Here is a 20,249-nt window from a genome sequence, read left to right on the forward strand (position 1 = left end):
TGTGTGTGCGGTATAGCGCCCTCCTGATTGCATTCAGCTCATCTGCTCCGACTTGCGCACTTGCCAGCCATCAGCTCAACTACTCTACAGTATATCTACAATCTGCCATCCATTCATTGATTGTTGTTTACACGGTTTGTAGTGTCTCAGTCTCGGTCGCTCAGTATCGTTATCCTGAGTTGGTCGTGATTTTGTGTTTTACATCACAGTTTCTCTTTGTGTCTCCATGATTAGATCAGGTCTCCCTGCCTGCTGACCCTGCAACACTCAGGTAGGTTCTCCGCCAGCTGCATCCATGCTATCTTCCATCTCCTTATCTCCCCTCGCCATCAGCCCTCTTCATCTTCCCCCTGAACTTAAACAATAAACCTTTTTACCTCAAATATCCCTGTGTCTGTACTTGAGTCCTCTCTCACTATTCATAACAAAACTGTTCACCATCAATTTTATAAAAGGGTACCTACATACACTTAGTCACCAGTTTATTAGGTACACCAGTGTAATACAGCATTCCTGCAATAATATAAAATACACATTAAAAAAGTATCTAATATTTCTTTAGAGAGATGTTTGTTCACATTTTTTGGCATTTTGGATACTGTACTTTGTGGCTGGTTTATAGTTGTGTTGCATTATACTGAGTAGTGTTTTTAATATTCCACTTTTAATGATATAACTGGGTTGGGCAAAATATTATGATCATCACTCAGTATAATGCAATACAATGTAACAGTCCCACAAACTAAATGAGGTAACCACAATATTTTCAAAAAAGGTCAACTGGGAACTATATAGTTATAACTTGTATGTCATTTTTATAATTTATGTATCTCTGTATTGTTTATGATTTTATTGGTGATAATGTAGGTTAGGCATTTATTTCATAGCATTGTTGGAAATGATATATATATATATGATACACCTAATCCCCTTTGCTCTGGTGTGAATTAAAAGTTTGGAGGGTTCATTCATATCGGGCCATACAACATTCTTTTAGTTTCCAGTTTCAATTGCACCAGCATTGTGTCAGCAACAATACATGGCTACCAAAGCTTGTTTCAGTAGTCTGTACTTCAAACTTTTCATCATGAATTTGAATACAAGACAGACTAACCTGTTAAAAGATTGATCAGACTCATTTGCCTGAAAAGTTGCCCATTCTTCTAATCAAAACCCAATTTCCATACTTTAAACTAAGAACTGTTAAAAATGATTAGATTAAAGATGATAAACATTCCTCAGGAGCTCAATTTATTATTCTGTTTTTGTTTTTTTTACTTTAGGGAGCAATGGCTTAGTTGTTCCTATTTAACAGTCTAGTTCACGAAGAAACAGTTGAAAAAAATATACTTAAAATACTTTTTACACCAACGTAGCCTGCCGCTATTGTCAGCTTCTTAACCTCAACAGATAGGAAATGCCTTACTTCAGAGGAAGAAGACAGTTAACCGCTATTGAAAATTCAGTTAAATTAATTTCACTCACTTTAGTAGCATTTACAACATGTCTACAACTCCTTAGTTGGTGCACATAAAGGAAATATGCCTTAAACAGTGCCAGCTGAGATAGTCTCCAGCCCCTACATCCCTGCAAAGGATATGCAGGTGTAGGCTAAAAAAATGGATGGGTCAAAAGTTTAGACTCTTCATGCTAAAAATATAAAATATATAAGGAATAGTTTGGGATAACTATAACATTTTGGGAGATACTACTCTCATGTCTATTTGGTTAATATGAAGCTATAGCTTATGGTAGACTAGCTTAGCATAAAGACAGGGTGTCTGAAGAAAACAATGTTAGCTTTAGAAGTGTTGGTAGGCAGATTTTGTTACCTTTGGATAGAACCAGGTGTGTTCTGTTTCCAGTCGTTATGTTAAGCTAAGCTGATCAGCTGCTGGCTATAGCTTAATATTTACAGCACAGATGTGTGTGCGCTATCAATCTTCTCATCTACTCTCAGCAACAAGGAGAATTAAATCTATTTCCCCAAATTTCTTTAAACAAGGAGTAGTCATGTGTACTCTAGTCTATTAGGCTGACCTATAGCTAAAACCCCTCATGGGGTGGACAAAACTTTAGAAACACCTCTAAGTATAATGCAAAACACAGCACCACAAACTACATTCTTAAAATACCCATAAAAAGTAATCAACACCTAACAAAAGTGAACACTAACCCTCACAAAGACCTGAGTGCTAACCCGGTGCAACAATACAAGGGAACGAGTACATGAGAAGGTGATCATAGTTAGGTCTTGTATGTTAATCTCATAACATCGTGGTACTCCAAACCTATAATCTCAGGTCACTTGAATACTCAATCAACATAGTAAAGCAGTCATTGTTAAACAAATCATTCACATATCACCCTTGTACTGCCACTCCATTCTTCTCCTCTGTGACTGCTTAATCCTGTTTGTTTTTTTTAATCATAAGAAACAGTTTGAGTTTCCCATTCTTTCTTCTCTTTACAAATTCCTAAGGGAATGTACTAGAGACATTTTTATGGGCCTCAGTGAGCTCTGCGCCAGTGTGTGCTCTTAAACGTCATTCTCTGTCTCCCCTCCCCCACTCTCCCTTGTGTTATCACAGCACTTACCTTACCTGGCAGTGAGTTGTGCAGACACACCCGACTACTCCGTATCAACCAATCACTGCTAAGACAGACACAGCAAGGAGTTTTACTTCCTGTGTTTTGCAAGAGAAGAATGGGGAGAGAAAGTGTGTACTTTTTTTGCTTGGGGGGGTCCACATAGGCGATCACATAGGTAGTAGAGTGGAGGGAAAAAGGATTGAAGCAGTGGACAGACTCAACAAAAGCATACTTTAGTTTGATTTATAAGAATTCAGTTCTCTATTCAGCAACAGCGACTGAGAGGACAAGACAGAGAAGGAGGAGGGGAAAGATAAGTGTCAATCTGTTGAGACTTGTTTGGGAATTCAGGAAGGAGGTGGAGGAGAGAGAGGGAGCAAGAGGGAAAGGAAACATTACGTTTTTCACAAGAGGTAAACTAGTGAGAGAAAAAGAAAAAGGCTATTTTGATTTGAAAAAAGGAGCGCATGTGTAATGTCACCTAGACAATGTAAATAGAGGGAATGAATTCTTGTGTGTTGTGCAATCCCATGCTTTCGAGCTGAGCCGGACTGGGGAGGGGACCACAGATCTCCCCAGGATACTACTTTCAGGTGAGTCGCTTTACTATTTCATGGACTTCAAATGAACACTTGTGTAAATTGCTTCTGCTTTGAACACAGATTTAGTTCTAGCTTAGTTGTGGTTTACATGTTACATGCCGTGCGTATGTGTCAGAGGCCCTTGCTTTCTGAAAGACTTCTTTTGGTATGCTGCACTTTGCAAGTCTGTGCTGTAAGAACTGTATGAGGTTGTCACATTTTCTCTGCATATTCCTTTTCTAATGTAAAGGTACTGTACAACTAGACTGGCTTAAAATATCGCACAGCGTTTAGCTCCAAAGTATAAGTGCAGGAATTTAGTGTATTTTACAAAATAACACAACAGAATAACTGACTGAAAACACCTCATGATTTTTCAAAGGTTGTAGTACCACTGGTGAAATATTTCCAGAGTATTCATACTCAACTCTGGGACATTAACCATTATGTAAAAGTTTGCAGGTTATTCATTCAGCTTAATGTGATCTTCATATAAGTTGTCCTTGAAAATGGCTTTACCCTTAATGTCTGATTTCTAAATTGATGCATTGATGTGTTACTTTCTTTGTTTTAGGTTCTCCAAATTATGAGATCATGGGGACAAAAAGGCCCGGCTGCACCATCTTTGACACTTTATCTAAGATAAACACTGACCGCAAACTTCAGCCAGGTGGAAAAATTTCCCGGGATCCAAGTCCCAGATCAGCAATGACTGCCCAGTCGGAGCGAGAGAGAGACCGCAAACGAGAGGAGGACTGGAGAGAAAAAGAGAAAATGAGGGACAAAGCAAGACACAAAGATATGGACCCACAGGGATACTGTGAAAGTTACCGAGCTCCAGTGGCCCGACTGAGAGAGGGACAAAGAGAGTGGAGGAAGAGGGAAAGGAGGCAAGAAGATGACAGAAGCAGAATCGAGAGGTCGCTCTTGAATATAGAGAAGGAGACTGAGAGAGCGGTAGAGTGGGGGATGGAGAAAGGCGACACATTTCCCAGAATGAGAAAAAGCAGCGCAGATAGTGGCAGAAGAATGGTGGCCACCACTGAGATGGACGAAGAGAGAGGGGAAAGGAGGCATAGAGATAGGCCGAAAAGAGTAGAGACAGATAAAGACTGTAAAAGAGAAAGAGAGAGGGAACAGTGGAGAGAGAGGGATAGAAAGAGAGACAGAGATGAGATGTGGTTCAGGGCAAAGGGAGAGGGCAAAAACATTGGACAAAGACCTGGAGAAAATGAGAAATGGCGACAGAGGGAAAGGTATCAGGAGTCTGATGTAGGTTTTCAAGACCGGAGAAGAGAATTGGGAGATTTATGGGACAGAAGAGAGAGGGATGAAGCTAGAAAAATAGAAAAGCTAAGTCCTAACACAGGAAAGAGGCAGGTCAGGATGCCTTCTCCACACATAAGAAGAGATGGAGAGATCTACTCGGTTAGTAAGGAGAGAGAAAAGGTGCACAGGAGAGAAGGAAGGAGGGACACCAGGAGTGAAGGAGACAGTGACGAGAGAGAGATGAAGAGGAAAAGAGAGAGGAACAGAAAGAAGGAGGAGTTGATATATCAATACAGTAGAAGTGAGGGGGACAACACAGGCAAAGCAGAGAGTGAGAGAGATCAAGATAGGCAGGGATGCAGGGAAGCAGACACTCAGAGATACAGAGACAGAGAAAGAGAAGTGGATCAATCCAGGAAAATGGGAGTGGAGAGGGATAGGGAGAGGTACAGAGAGGTTGACAGGAGAGCAGCGAGGGAGGAAGAAAGATGGAAAGAAAGTGTGAGAGACTTGAAGGATGACAGGAACGAGGGTGACCGATACAGAGAGTATGAGCAGCGGAGACGCAGGGAGACAAAGGAAAGAGAGGCCGATCCTAGGTGGGATGACACAAAGAACACAAGGAGCCGATCCCTGAGCGAGACGGCTCCTAGGGGGCCACCACAAAACCAGAGTAGCGACATGGACAGTGAGACAAAATATAGAAGAGGCAGTTATGAAGAGAGGGGATCAGGGAGAGAGATGATTACTGGAAGTGAAAGAGTGGTAGAAAAACAGAGAAATCCTGAGGGAGCTGCTCAAAGATGTCTAAAGGAGCAAAAAAGAAGTGAGAGACAAGAGAGCGATAGGGGTGAAAAGACAGGCGGCGGGCCAGAACAGAGAAGGATGTGGTTAGAGCCACAGAGGGGCAAGATTAGTAAAGAAGATTTTTTAGACAGAGACAGACACACAAGGGGGGAAGAGAGGAGGAGGAGAGAAGAAGAGAGGAGTATGGAGTCACAGTCTGAGTGGGGAAGAAAGGGGCGGGGAATAAAAGAGGAACCAGATGAGAATTACTTGGACCAAAATAGTTACAGGGGAAGACACGGAGGGAGAAATGAGTACAGGGGTGACATAGATTGGGAGACAGAGAGTGTAAGTGTAGATGGAGACGAGGTGGGTGAGGTCTGGGGAGAAGTAGATAAAGGTGGGAAGGAACATCTGTCTGACAGCGATGGAGGGATAGAGGGAAGCCAGCGGAGGGATGCAGAGAGAAAGAACGTGACAGATAAACCAGAGGAGAGTGACAGAGAGGAAGAGGGTGGGAGCGATTATTGTCCTCGCTCCGAGAGTGAAGGAGGAAGTGAGACAGGGTGGAAGCAAGAGAAAGACAGGATGCTGTCAGGAGAAGACGGCTTTGTGACCGTGTCCAGCGGCGGAGACGATGAGGACGAGAGAGAGGACGATGATGGGGAGATGTTTGAGGACTGTCAGGAATTCTGGGAAGGGGGAGTTACATGTGAGGGCCCCTCACCTGTTGCCATCAAGGTGTGTGAGGGTGACAAGGAGAAGGAGGAGGAATGGACAGTGGGAAAGGAGGAGGTGGTTGATGACAGGGAGGTACAGGGGAGGGATAAGCGGCCAAAGTACGTCTACTGTGTGATTGGGCAAACGTTGCCCCGATCAAAAACCAACAAGAGGTCACCATCACATGTTGATCAGATTGGAGGAGTGGAAAGAGACGACCCAAATTTAGCAAGCAGTCATCATTGTAGTGATGACACCATGCAGCAACCTCAGGTTGACCTGCATCTGACACTGAGTAGAAATGATGAATACCGAATCATCAGCAACCAGGACACAGAGAGCAAGAGTGAGTGTAACGTGCCACAGGAGGAGAGGGTGGCAATTGGAGAAACATCTGAGGTGGATATCAGACTCCAAGTGTCATCAGTGCTTCGAAATACAGAGACTGGAGAGGTAATGAGGAGCAAAAAGGAGCACCCGTATGCGGAATTAGGGACAATTAAAAGAGACTCACCGACGGAAAGACTCCTCATAGACTGGAGAGAGAAAAATAAAGAAGGGGTGGAAAGAGAGCAGATTTCACCAATCCCAAGTAATTCCTGTGGTGATGTTTGTACTCGTGTGAATTTTGAACAAATTCAACCCATCTTGGATGGGATTAACATTGGAGTGATAAGCCCAGAAGAGGTGGAGGCTATTCGGATCAGAATGAGCAGAGCATGGAGCATGTCCGAGGAGCCCACCCAGCGTCATTCCCAAGCCCCCCATCTTAAATGGGCTGAAAATGTGGTGCAGGAGATTCTGGGATGCTCAGAAGAAGGGACCGTGGGAAGAAAGATGGATTATGCAGAGGTTCAAGCTAATAGAGGGGTCGACCAATCTGAGGCAGCAATGTTGAAAGACAAACGCCAGGACGAGGCTGCAGAAGGGACTGGAGAGATTCCTGTTGTTAGGTTGACAACAGACGAACAGCACTCAGAGCCAGAGCTGGAGGAAGAAGAGCCATTGGAGGTGGAGGGATTGAGAGGTATGGGGCAGAGCCAAGCTGACGTGCATGCTGACCAGTTCACAGCTATACATGGTGACACACCTACATACACTCATGGTGACACAACGTTAGACACAGAAGGGAAAGAGGATCACAGTATGGACAAAGAGACTGAGCCTTCTGGTCACCTTCAGTCAGAAAAAACATACATAGAAGTGAAGATTAGTGAAGAGGCAGGAGATGAGGTTAAGGTATCAGAAATGAAAAAAGAAGGAGGCAGAAAGAAGGAAGTTGAGATGAATTTAACTGTGAGCAACATGCTATACAAGCCTCACAGCTGCCCCTTTCTTAATTATGAATGTGACTCTGACCTTTTCATTCCCTCCAGAGAGGGTGAGGCCCAGGAGGTGGAAGACAGAATGGGTGAAAGTGAAGAGGAAAGGCAGGGAGGGGAGCCCAAAGAGAGGGGTACTGCAGAGGACGTGGGAAAGATGAGGGAGGGAGAGGGAACTGAGGAGGATAACAGAAAGGGAGAGGTGGTGGCAGAAACGATAAAAGAAGGGGGGACTCTGACAAGCAGCTTCAGTGTCCAAGATTTGGTTCGGGAAGCTCTATCAAGAAGAAGGGGGATCCGTAAAACCACTGAAAGAAGAACCAAAGAGCTTGTAGAAGAAGAAGGTGTTGGAAGGGATCGCAGAACCAGAATATTCTCTACATCAGGTAAAGTAAGAAGATTGAGGTTGGAAACGCTGGTTACCTGCTCAAATGAGTCTCCAAAATGTTTTCTGAAAGCCACATAATTACCTCTCCTTTAGGTTTCATGGTTAATTTCATTCTAGTTTTTCATCAATCAGCAATGCAGATTAAAAAAATAAAATCTAATCAGGTTGGCATAATTCTGCTTAGATTTTCCACAGGGTAATCCTGACCTCTAAATGAAGTCAAAATTTGAGACAATTTTAATCTCAGACAATCTTCTAGTCATTTCCTCTGGTTTGCAGAGTGTCTAATTTTGTTGTAAAATCAGTCACAGAACCAAAAATCTGAGGCAGACATCCGCTAATAGACATTATCAGTGCACTCATCTTCACGCACCACATTACCTTAAACTGGAAACTGCGTCACAGAATTGTGGCTTCAGGTAGTGGGTGGAGATAAGTGGGGGGGAGAAATTGAGGGAAATCCAGAAGCATGAGCTAAAAGACTTGGGTTGATCCTGCTTTGAGACATAACACGAGAAGCACAAGTTTTGGAAACACTCCTCATCTTTGCTGTTGTGTTTATTACCTACTTGTTTGTGTAAGGGATTTTGTGTGTAGCGCACTGATAGATATGCTGTTGTATAACGTTTCGACGAATGGATACTTTTATATTCCAGATGATGAGGATGATCGGAGCAAAAGCTGGGGAGAAGCAGACCTGAGGTGAGTGAAACAATCACTCACAAAATGATACATCTGATTGCAATAAAATACCACATATTGAAATGCAGTTGTGGACAGGATGTATGCAATTCTAGTATTCAACTGAGTGTCAAAACTCATGGTTTAGCACTTGAGGGGGCAATTATAGTCCTGTAGCTTCTGAAAGGTCACAAAAGTGTTGAATCCCTCTGTACAGTCCTCATATTCAAACCAAAAAGTCATTTAAATCGTTTGTATATTTATAAATAAATTGTTGTTGTGACTGTTTCTTGGCACTGCAGGACTGTCCTGTTCGACAGACGGAAAAGAAACTCAAAGTTTTTCAGTGAGTATCTTGATTCCACCTTTTTTTGTTGTTGTTGTTCAGTTCATGCATTAAAAGTATTATGTGAACTCTTTATGCAGAAATCAAACACAACTGTATCAACTTCATTAATGCTGACAGTTTTGTTTCCGAATAAACAAAGGTTGATTATTAGAAACAGCTGTGAGGTGACACAGTGACGTGTCTTCAGATCATATCTTTTCTTGCTGTGGCTGGGAAAAGGTTGAGCATTTCCCTTCAGCATGTATGATTCATCTCTGTGTTTAATACATGCTCACTAGTTGTTTATCTCTTACGCAGTAGATGTTGGCTCACAATTTAAATGTAATATGTGTGCAGTTTACTTTTGGCTTAGGTTTTAAAAATGTAAAGGTTTTAAACAACCTACAGTTGGCAGTTTGTCTGTGACCTATTATTCACATGGTTATTGTGAAAAACGGGGCAGGAGTGTGTATGCGGATGTGCTGCATAAATGTGTCTGTGCAAGCTAGAGACAGGTTTCAGCAAGCATTTATATCTTCTAACTGGAGGGGAAAACAGCTTCTGCTGTGAATTTGCATTCTGACAAGTATGTGTAAAAGGAATGTCAAATGCAAACAACTGTTCTTGGCTAACACTGTTCCCGACTCTATCTATCTATCTTCTTTCTTTTGCTTCCTGTATTTTTCAACCTTCTTCTGTTTCTCCCTCTTCTCTTCTGCTGTATGTCTTTGTCTCACTTCCTCTCTTTCTTCCAGACGCTGCTCAGCTCTACCAGCAGTACAGCGAGGCCGCTCAGAACTTTGAAATCCTGCGTCAGGCTCGCTCTGATGCCCTTTCTGTATGCGAGGACAGTAATGCGTCTCCTGCTCCCTCACCTCCTCCTGCCCGCAGACCTCTTCCTCCCCTACCTCATTTCCTACACCCCCACTCCTTGTCCCACACAGGTTCCTTTACCAGTGTCAAAAGCTTGCCTCTCCCTGAGCCCCCCAAGACTGAAGGCAGGCCTCCCTCCCCACGTCTATCCCTCTCTCTCACACAGTCATCCACACTGTGGAGGGACCTGCCGGGGGTCAGGAACAGTTCTGAGCTGGAAGGGCTCACAGAGGACCAGAGGCGACTACAGGAGGTAATGCATTGTCTTGCTGCACACATGAAAGTTGCCATTGGATGAAAGAAAATTATTCATACTGCTTGTATGAATGATTTTGCCTTCTGATTCCCCTGTTGTGCCAGTAACCTTTAACTAAATGATGCACAAAATCATGTATTCAGGCTTCCTTCCTTCCTTCCGATTTTTTCCCCCTGTTTTCCAGAAACTTTTAATTAAATAATGTGCAAACACTGAGTGAGTCAGCTTAACCAAAATCGTGCATTCAGACTTCCTTGGAAAGTTACTAGCAGCAACATTCAGAATAAGCCTCCAGGCAAACTGTTTAGCTTTTCATAGAGCCTTTCTTCCTTCATCCAGCTTGTATGAAGGATTTTGCCTTCTGATTTTTGTCCCTGTTGTGCCAGTAACTTTTAATTAAGTAATGTGCAAATAGTCAAAACAGGCTTCCTTGGAAAATTACTAGCGTAACATTCCCGCCTCCCGTGAAATTCAGAAGAAGCCTCCAGGCAAACTTTGTTTCACTGTTCCTACAGCTTCACGTCCTTCAACCGGCTTGCATGAAGGATTAAGGTCTTAGATTGGACAATTTGATCTACAATTTTTACCTTTTATATACAGTTATAATCAAGCACTTAATGTAAGTATCAGTATGATTGTTTGTACGTCATTCTCTGCAAAGTTACATGCACAACATTCTTCCCTCAATGAAATTCAGGAGAATTCTGTGGGAAATTAAATACATAAGGGATTTCTTTTCCATTAGCGTTATGTTACTGAAGATTTTTAAATTAATACATTTTCATGTGAAAATGAATCCATTATAGTTTTAGTGATTCACCACCTCGAGCTTAACTTTTTTTTGCCAGACTGTTTTAGCGTCATTTCACATCAGCAGTTTCTTTACTTTTGGGAAATGGCAATCCTTACTTACTTATGAAAAAAAAAGCTTTTCACTGTTATTACCACACACCTCAAACTACTAAAATCATGTGTAATATTCAGACTTGCCACATCCCAGAATAACCCGCCCATTAATCCAGTTTTTATTGGCAGAAGATTGTCTCCTGCCAGAAGACGTGATTGTGTAAACATGTTGTGTTTCTCTGATACTGTAGGTGTTTTCCTGTAAACATGAGTCTGAGCTGAGCTACTTCGTCTCATTGTGAAATCTATGTCCTCAGTTAGTCACATCTTTGTCAAAATGCCCCAGCTTCTAAGAACTGACAACCCTGCACTTATTAGCTATAATTTACTGGCTAGCCTTCTCTTCATCAAAGTTTGAATGGTTTCTCATGTATTTCTCTCCTTTTTGTTGTTTTTGCTTTCTAGGTGAGATTTGAAGTGGTGACCTCAGAGGCCTCCTACTGCCGGAGTTTGGACATTGTTGTTGAACACTTTGTCATGTCCAAACAGCTGGGGGCGCTGTTGACCACTCAGGATAGGAACTGGCTGTTTTCCCGGCTGGCAGATGTGCGTGCCATCAGTAACAGGTCAGAAATGTTACACATTATTTAAAGCAAGTTTTTTTATCCATCTGAGCTGGGTCTACATTTAGATATATTTATCAGCCTATATCCTATCATTTAGATCTGACTGGAAATGTACATTGAGTGATGATCAAACCTATTTGTGTCACAAAGCTGTGGTAGAAATGAGCTTAAAAGAAGTCATTATGATTTTTGTTTTAGTTTTTTGACAAAGCTGGAGGAGCGGGTGGAATCGAACATATTTTCCTTCACCGTGTGTGATATCATTGCTCGGCACTGTCCACGCTTCAAAAAGGTTTATGTGCCCTACCTTACCAACCAGTCTTATCAAGATGCCACCTACCAGAGACTCATGTAAGTAATTCAATCAAGTCTTTGTGCTCAGCTGTTGTTTGCATTGTTCTCATCTGTCTAATCATTAAACGTCCCTTTTTTTTTTTCAGGAATGAGAATCCAGGGTTCAAGCGGATTGTGGAGAAATTAGAGAAGAATCCAGTTTGTCAGAGGCTTCCTCTTCGTTCCTTTCTTATCCTTCCTTTCCAAAGGATCACAAGAATTAAGCTGCTGGTCCAGGTGAGTGGATGTGTGTGTGTGTGTGTGTGTGTGTGGCCTTTCTAGAACAGCAAAGGTTGGAGGTTCACAAAATGTTCAATCCTGTACCTTCTTTCTCACTTTAACACTCACACACTGTTTCTGTTCAGAACATTGTGAAGAGAACAACTCCTGGTACTGCGGAGGCGACTCAGGCCATCAAATGTTTGAAACTTCTGGAAAAGGTACAGAAGCATCCTCTTTTCACTGTACATTAACATAGGATAGCAATATTTTAATATTTGTGACTTACCTCTCTTTTCTTTCATTCATCCCTCCTTTAGCTGATTCAAGAGAGTAACGACAGCATCACTCAGATGAAAAGCATCGAGTCCCTGGTCTCTCTCAGTGCTAAGGTGGACTTTGACTGCAGGGTAAGTAATGACTACTAGTGATGAGAGAAAATCACAACATGTAATTGTTTTACAAAATTCTATTGTTCAATTTATTTATTTCAAGCAAATTGTAATTAAAAGCTATCAAAATTAAATGTTAGAGGGTTTTTGTTTTATTTGTGTGGAGTTTTTCTGACAAACATGGTTTGAGTGTTTGTGCCATATACATTTTTCACAACATTTACAACTGACTATGAGATATGGTTGAGAGCTCCAGAAAAAGCTTCTAAGGACCTTGAGTTAAAATCATTTTGTGAAACTCCCATTTCCATTGTGAAAAATTTTCATTATTGTCTTGTGTGTGCGTCTCTCTCTCTCTCTCTGTCTCTGTCTCTGTCTCTGTCTCTCTCTCTGTCTCTGTCTGTGTGTGTTCTACAGACTCTTCCTCTGATCAGTCAGTCTCGGAGGCTGGTACGGGAAGGGCCGGTTGCTGAACTGATGGATTTCTCTATAAAGGAAACAGAGAGGAATGTTTACCTGCACCTATTCAATGACTACTTGCTACTTTCACTACAAAAAGAGTGAGTCAACAGACATGTTTTGCAGTGTCAGAATAACCCATCCCTAACTGGCATCTATCTAATTACCATTTAATACATCCTGTTTTCCTGTCTTTTATCATCCCTGCAATCTTATCGGCCTTTCCTTCGGCCATCTCATTTCTCTTTTGTGCCGTCTGCTTCTTTCAAAAGGGGGAAATTCACAGTGATAGACCACTCCCCTGTATCAGACCTGCGTGCAGAGAACTGTCGTGTCAAACTTCACTCCCTCCAGAAGAACCTGTTCCGGCTGCACATGACAAACCAAGCCCTGCTGCTACGCACCGACACACAGTAAGCGGCTGAGAGTGTCTGTATTGGTCCCATTACAGTGTGAGAAAGAGTTTGAAGGTACACTCTTCTTGTCTTTTTTCCCCTTCAGGAGTGATAAGCTACGTTGGATGTCAGCTCTTTCCCGGCCACATCCTGAAATAGATTTTTCTGCTGCACAAGGTGAAGTATGCTACTTGGTTTAGATGTTGCAAAGTGCTTAGTTGTTGGTCATAAGTTGTGCCTAAAAATCCCTGCCTGGTTTACTCATTGCCTACTTGTGAGTTGTAAGTTCAGGCTCCAAACACTAAAGATTCATCCATCATTTTGCATCCTCACCGACATTGTCAGATGAAAATAAACACAGTGAAAGATCGTACTGTGGGATTTTTAGCACCTATTAATCTTTATGACTATACGTCTGATTTCTCTCCTCTTTTGTCCATGCAGATATGTCACAGATGCAGTGTATCCGAGCTTATGTTGCCCATCAGCCTGATGAGTTGTCGTTGGAAAAAGCTGATGTCATTCTAGTGCACCAACAAAGCAGTGACAGTAAGAACATATCACTACCTTTTCCTTCATTCCCTTGCAGAAAGTGCTAATTAACTATGCAATGTTTATTTGTAGAATTGCCTTAAACCTGGTATTATCAGAGAATAAGCATTAAATGACTTTGTGTTGGATTCTTTCTACTTCCCAGATTGGGTAGAGGGGACCAGACTGCCTGATCGACATCGTGGATGGGTACCCAAGTCCCATTTAGAAATCATAAGCAACCCTAGAGTCCGACAACGGAACCTGTCAGATGCACTCAAACTGACAACGGCCACAGCTGCTGTTTGATCAGGACGCTCAGAGTGGGACTAAGCAGAGGGACGTCCTGGTTGCACCGGACAAGAGAAGACTATCTATCAGTTGTCTGCTTCAAACGGCTGGAAATTGGACCATAAACATTCAGTGCTCTAAATGAGTATTGAATTGTTCACAAGAGTGCAGCAACTGAAAAGATGTAAGAATGCATCTCAGTCTAGTATTGGGTCTCAATTATTTCACTGCGTGGAACAATACATTGCCTTAGAGCAATGTGTGAACTGCTGAGGCCTGCCTGAAAGACATTATGGACATTGTGAGTCCATCCAACTGCTGAAGTACATTACAAACATTGTGTGTACTATTATACATCAATGAACTGGTGGAAAATAGCTTAAAAGGGAAATTGCCTTTTCAAAGAAATTGTATTTTTATTGTATTATTATTTGTGTATATTGAACAGAATCTTAACAGTTGAGTGAATGATGCATATCTATTAAAGAGATGGCCCCTGCATGCAGGAGAGCTAACAGAAATCATGCAAAATGTACAAGACAATTCAAAGATGTACAGAGCTTACACCTGAGGACATTTAAAAAAATATGGAATAAAATCCCTTTTTAACATATGTATGCCTTGTGGGCTATGGCTTATTTCTTTCATTATATAAGCTTTTTTTGTAATTTATAGATAAAACTTGTTTGTGACTACTTGTACTTGTACATCAGCAGCAATCTTGCACGTTCACAACGAGCCTTTACTGTGCGTTGCATGTAACTTCGGGCATGTGTCTGCAGGAGATGTTTACAGAACAAAGAGAACAGCACAGATAATGAAAAATGGCACTCACGTTAAGCACGTAGCCTGGCTGAGGCGTGACCATAGGCGTGAACCCACGTCGGCCTGACCTAGTTTCAAGGGCCTACTATTGGTTATAAGTGCCATCACTCAGAGAAAAAAGGGCGCGAGCAAGTGTAGATGGACAGCAGCACTCATCCAATGAGCGCAGCACAACCCTACCTTCTGTTTCCCTGAATGGACACGTTCATCTTTCAATCTACACTCACGTCTTTGATTGGTCCGAAATGAGGTAGGCGGGCGTTGCAGGGTTTGTTGTTGTTTTCGTTCAGCAGAATAAGTCGAGTCGTCGACATCTTTTAAAAAGCGAGCATTCCCGTACGTTATGGTTAAATTTTGAGCTAAACAATTTTATTTAGAGAAACCACAAAACACAAGGGACCAGTGGGATTTATCTGTATTTGTCCCGTTTTGAGTGAAACTTGTTATTGTCTTTTTCAAAGGTATGTGATGTTTTATCTGCTAAATGCAGTTGTTAGCACTACGTTACCGTTGTTAGCTAGCACCACTGCCAGAAACAGCTGATTTCCGTGACCTGTTGCATGGTATCGATATAGAGGCTTTGGTAATCACTTAATTACACCGAATAATGTAGCTGGTTTGATTGTGGCTATAAGTCTCAGTGCTGTTGTTAAAAGTGACGTGGCCTCACTTCACAACGACCCAAACCGCCTGAAACCGGAGTCATCGTGAGTGATCACACTCCGTATACACTAAAAAAACAAAAACAAAAGCGGGAGTTTGTAGACAATCAGTGGTGAACCACGAAGGGATGTTATGTGGAGGAATGTTTCCATCGTTAGCTTTACTCTCTAACCACATCTACTGATAACTCCACCCACAGCTAGTTGTAAACAGTGTTTCCGATGTGTAGATTTGAAGAAATACAAAACTCAAATATATTTACATCACAAAGATTTATGACAAATTAAAGCACCAATGCCCTCAAATAAGAGCATTTTAGGGTAATGTTTTTCATTTTTCACTTCTTTTTTTTTGCTTAAAAATAACTGAAACATTAATCAGATGTCAGAATAATTAGTTTAGTGTTCTGATGATTGACTAAGTGATTAATCATTTAAACTCTTAATGAAATGCTTAAAATAGAGGTTTTCAGGCCTCCACATGGTTGGCTCCAAACTGTTTCAGCAGAGGCTCAGTGAACTGATGTGAAAACATATTACTGTAGTTATTAGTTGTCACAAGGAGATCACATAGAGTAACCTAATGTCTGAGAGTTAGTTAAAGTTATGTTATACTGTTTTGGGGAAATTTACTGCCTTTCCCACAGTCAGAAACTGATAAATGCCTTAGGACAGACCTTTTCATATGTATTTTGTGTAGTCAATCAGCAATATTGGGTTATCTTGGCTAAATTGTGAGTGTCTATGTGATCAAAGAACATAATCATGATCCCATGAGCATCCAGGAATTGACAAACTAAGCAAGTAAACAAGTGGGAGTGAGAGGTCACCTTTTCCCAAGCTTTATCTGAGGGGAAGTCCACAGTGTCAGACTTTGAAAACCCTTGGCTTGAAGGTATTTCATCACAGTGACACAAAATCAATCAGTCAACAGAAATACATCATTGATGATTGATTAATCTTTGAAACCATTTTAAGCATTAATAGTTTAAAAGGGTTCATCTCAATCACATTGATGTAAAATACCTGTAAACCCAACAATGTGCTAAAGCAGTCCTCATTGATTTGCAACCCTGCCTATAGAGGCTGAATACATCCAAATGTATAGGAATAGCTCCCTTGGTTTCTCAGAGTTAAAAATGTGAATTTTTATACTGCCAACTCTTAAAATGGCCTCTACAAAGCACTTGATTAAGAGATGCCTCCATCTCATCTTGCAGTAAACAATGATGTCCTCTTTAGGCGGGCAGTATCACTTGTTGACTGAATGCACTGGTTGGTGAAGTAAGCCAGTGCTCTTTCTCCTTTGTCTACTTGGTCAGTAATGCTATTGTGAGGGTCACTTCATGTTTTCTGGTGTTGTTTGTTTCCTTGTGTTGTCAGATGGGCAGTCCGTACCAGCGCTCAGTACCACTGGAGGTGAGGAGAGCAGAGGGAGAGAGAGTTCGGGCCAAGCACCCTGACAAGATACCGGTTAGTATGACAAATGCCAAATATTTTAATAACATGTTACATTTACTGTGACAGGGTTAGGAAGTTATGTTTGATAATCACAGTAATCTAGATATTTTATTTAAAACCAGTTCTCTTAATAAAACACTGGATCTATGATTTTGTAGTAGTGTGAATTCATTTGTTGTTTAGAGTTTGGCACATGAACACATTCTCTCTCCGTTAGTGACTTATTACTGTTCTTATTGTCTTTAACCAGATCATTGTGGAGAGGGCCCAGAGGTCACGAGCTCCCGAACTGGACAAGAAGAAATACCTAGTGCCCTCAGATTTAACAGGTGAAACACACGTGTCCTATCCAATAACTCTCCCACCTAGAAATCTCCCACACTACCAAAATATCACACACATGATGTAAGAAACAATCGGCCTCCCAGAACATTCAGAATGCAAAAAAAAGGTGCCTTAACATTTGAAGAGCTCTATCACCCATAGTTTATCGATGGTCACTATAGCCCGACTGAGTTCTACTGAAGTTTAAAAATCATATAATGATACATTGGCCAGTAGTCATTTTTCAAAATGTAAACACATAAACAAACAATCTTGATATCTATCTGTGTATATGTATGTATGTGTATGTGTATGTGTATGTGTATATGGAATTTTTATGTTATTTTTTAATTTAAAAATTTTTTTTTCATGAACTTTGATCGGGACATTTTACAGTTGAAATATAAACACAATACAATAGAGAATAGAGATGAAACAGCATGAAAATGTTATATCACGATTATAGTGAAATTATTGCACTTATATGTTTTATTGTGGTGTTGTTAAAATATGTGGAAAATGTTAAAAAAAAGTACTGATGCACACAAACTGGAATCATTTTGGCAAGTTTTATATTGAAAATCTTTTTGTTTACATAAACAGCATAATAACAGTCAATACTTTATGTAAACATGAAAACCCTATCAAATGTGCATTACCATTAATATGTTATAAAGGATATGCAATGACCACATGCACAATTTACTTAAATACAAATGAGTCTTAGGCTTAACTTGCTGCTGATGCACCATCCGAACCTGGATAGATCAATCAGTTGCTGTAAGTGATGCAGTTGACAAACTAAAGCCTAGTTTACACTACACGATTTTAAACCCGATTTGCCGGTCGGCGAGCTCGGTGACCATCGGGCTGTGATCAGGGGTAAATCAGTGATCGATCGGCGGTCGCCAGTCATTATGTGTGAACTACTCAAGGACGCGTCAAAATGGTTCCCCGACACATTTCTGACACATCGCTGATGTCTGCCAGATATCTAGCATGCCAAATATCTGGAAGAGTCGGCCGATTGACATCCACATCCAGCCAATGAGCGCACTTTTTCACTGCAAAACACTTTTTACTCCCCTCCAGCTCTCTCTGTAGCTCAGACGATCCCTGCGACCTGTGTGTGCTAATCCATTTTTTCACCCATATTTTTTGTCTTTATAATAACAAACAACAGCTGTTTTGTGTGTACGTTTGTGTCATTTCCCGTTTCACATTTGTGTTTTCTTGACAAAATATGGTTTGGAGACCAGTGTCGGGTGACAGAGTCGTTGTCAGCTCGCATAGTGTGTGACCCCCTGTCACTGATCAGTCACGTAGTGTGAACGCCACAACGACTTCAAGACTCCCGTCACAAGACGGCAAGTTGTGTAGTGTGAACAGCATGGCCACTGGCCAACGTGGAAAGTCGTGTAGCCTGCACGAGCCTTAAGGGTGACACTAATCTCTGACACTAATTATTACAGGCCCTGCCTTTTTCTCATGCTCTGAATTTAAAGACTTTGTCTTCACAATACATGAAACTACTGAGCATGACACGCACTGACCATCTCGCTCTCCTCCTCTCCTTTCTTTATAAAAGTGGGCCAGTTGTGCTTCCTGATCCGTCAGCGTGTGTCTTTGAGGCCAGAGGAGGCACTCTTCTTCTTTGTCAACAACTCCCTTCCCCCATCGAGTTCCCCTCTTTCTGCTGTATATGAGGTAACTGCACCCTTTCACACACATGTTCACATGAGGACCCTCCCCAGCATACATGCATGTTTGTTCCACTATCACTGTGGGCACATGTCATTGACATAATGCACTGACAAAATGCCATTAACATGGCCCCCTACCCTAACCTTTGTCGTCACAACTACATGTCTAACCCTAACCTAAACCCTAAAACCAAGTCTTAACCCTCAAAATCAATCTCTACCCATGGGGATCTCCGATCTGCGTTGATGGCGATGTGACTTCACTTTTCCTGACCTCAGAGAAGCCTGTCAGTAACACATTAACATCAAAAGTCATTCTGAAAGTGATTTAGAAACCACAAAGTTTGTGTATTTAATATTGCTAAAGGTAAGAAGCTATAAAGCCGGCAAAAGAGTCATTTTTGGATATGAATTTTCTAAAAAGCTCTTTATATTGACTGCACTTATCATTTCCAAATGGCTGGTGGGGTGTGTCTATTCAAGGTTCAAGGTACATTAATTTGCCAATCGACAACACAGGGCTGCAAAATGAAATGGAAGTTGTCGTTTAAAGTAGTACAATTGTCGCTGAATTATGTGTTATTCTTTGCTCTGTTGTGTTTTGCAGGAGCACCATGAAGAGGACCTGTTTCTCTACATGACCTACAGTAATGAGAGTGTGTACGGTGCCTGAGGGAGGCTGGCAAAAGACTGGAGAAGGAAGAGAGAATGAGAGGAGACAAAGTGAGACTGTGAGGAATAAAGAGTTACGGCTGTTTGCAATGTGTCACACCACTATTATTCTTTTATATTAGTTTTGATAAGTAACTACAGTACATGGTGGAAGAAAGGCTTCGCACAAGGCTGATGGGATGCTGGTAGGAGTTACCCTTGTCAGTATTTGGGGCTGAGCGTAATGCATTTTATTACACAAGTTATCTTGATTCCTGCACTTGGTGAAAAAAGAAAGGGGAAGGGTGAAAAGAAAGAAATAATGCATTGTAAAAGGAAGTTAGTGAAATCATGTTGAGGGAGCTCTCGTTATCTTTTTCAGTCCTCTGTATTTAATGCAAATAGTATTTTTTTTGTAAATTAATATAAACTTTTGTGGAAAATAAATATGATAAAATGCATACATAATCTGATGAATTCTTTCTTGTATGATTTTTTGGGAAACATTTTTATGTCACTGGCAGATTTAAACAAGATTTAAAGAAAAATATTTGAGTAGATATTTAAAAAAAAAAAATCTTGAAATAATGAATACACACAAGCGCTTTCCCCCAAAGCCTCTTGTACACTTTATACATGTGGTTTAGGGGAAGGCAGAGGAGATGTTTTCATGCGGAAGTGTTCTGTCTTTACTGATCAGATGAGTCATATATTCACTGGACACTTTTAGGTTGG

The 20,249-nt window shown here is 41.3% G+C and overlaps 2 protein-coding genes across 3 annotated transcripts; both read left to right on the forward strand.

The window, feature by feature from the left end:
* Positions 1-2,687: 2,687 nt before the first annotated feature.
* arhgef5 (Rho guanine nucleotide exchange factor (GEF) 5) lies at positions 2,688-14,474 on the forward strand. Of its 2 annotated transcripts, none has more exons than XM_038711181.1 (15): positions 2,688-3,185; positions 3,748-7,656; positions 8,315-8,360; positions 8,642-8,685; positions 9,423-9,793; positions 11,108-11,268; positions 11,467-11,619; positions 11,709-11,838; positions 11,967-12,041; positions 12,141-12,230; positions 12,630-12,772; positions 12,944-13,084; positions 13,173-13,243; positions 13,511-13,615; positions 13,764-14,474. In XM_038711181.1, exons 2-15 carry the CDS (start codon positions 3,768-3,770, stop codon positions 13,904-13,906), a joined length of 5,562 nt encoding a protein of 1,853 aa, XP_038567109.1. In that variant the 5' UTR covers positions 2,688-3,185; positions 3,748-3,767; the 3' UTR covers positions 13,907-14,474. The 2 variants fall into 2 exon arrangements, with proteins under 2 accessions (XP_038567109.1, XP_038567110.1); XM_038711182.1 differs by having other exon boundaries at positions 2,690-3,185; positions 3,748-6,975.
* A 518-nt stretch (positions 14,475-14,992) lies between these two features.
* On the forward strand, positions 14,993-19,800 carry zgc:92606 (uncharacterized protein LOC100000242 homolog). Its single transcript, XM_038711194.1, has 5 exons — positions 14,993-15,174; positions 16,759-16,848; positions 17,087-17,165; positions 18,749-18,867; positions 19,471-19,800. Exons 2-5 carry the CDS (start codon positions 16,759-16,761, stop codon positions 19,534-19,536), a joined length of 354 nt encoding a protein of 117 aa, XP_038567122.1. The 5' UTR covers positions 14,993-15,174; the 3' UTR covers positions 19,537-19,800.
* Positions 19,801-20,249: the final 449 nt, after the last annotated feature.

Source organism: Micropterus salmoides, unplaced genomic scaffold (genome assembly GCF_014851395.1).
Source record: "Micropterus salmoides isolate LMB-PRFRI ecotype aquatic unplaced genomic scaffold, ASM1485139v1 Ms_hic_scaffold_11, whole genome shotgun sequence".
NCBI lineage: Eukaryota > Metazoa > Chordata > Actinopteri > Centrarchiformes > Centrarchidae > Micropterus > Micropterus salmoides.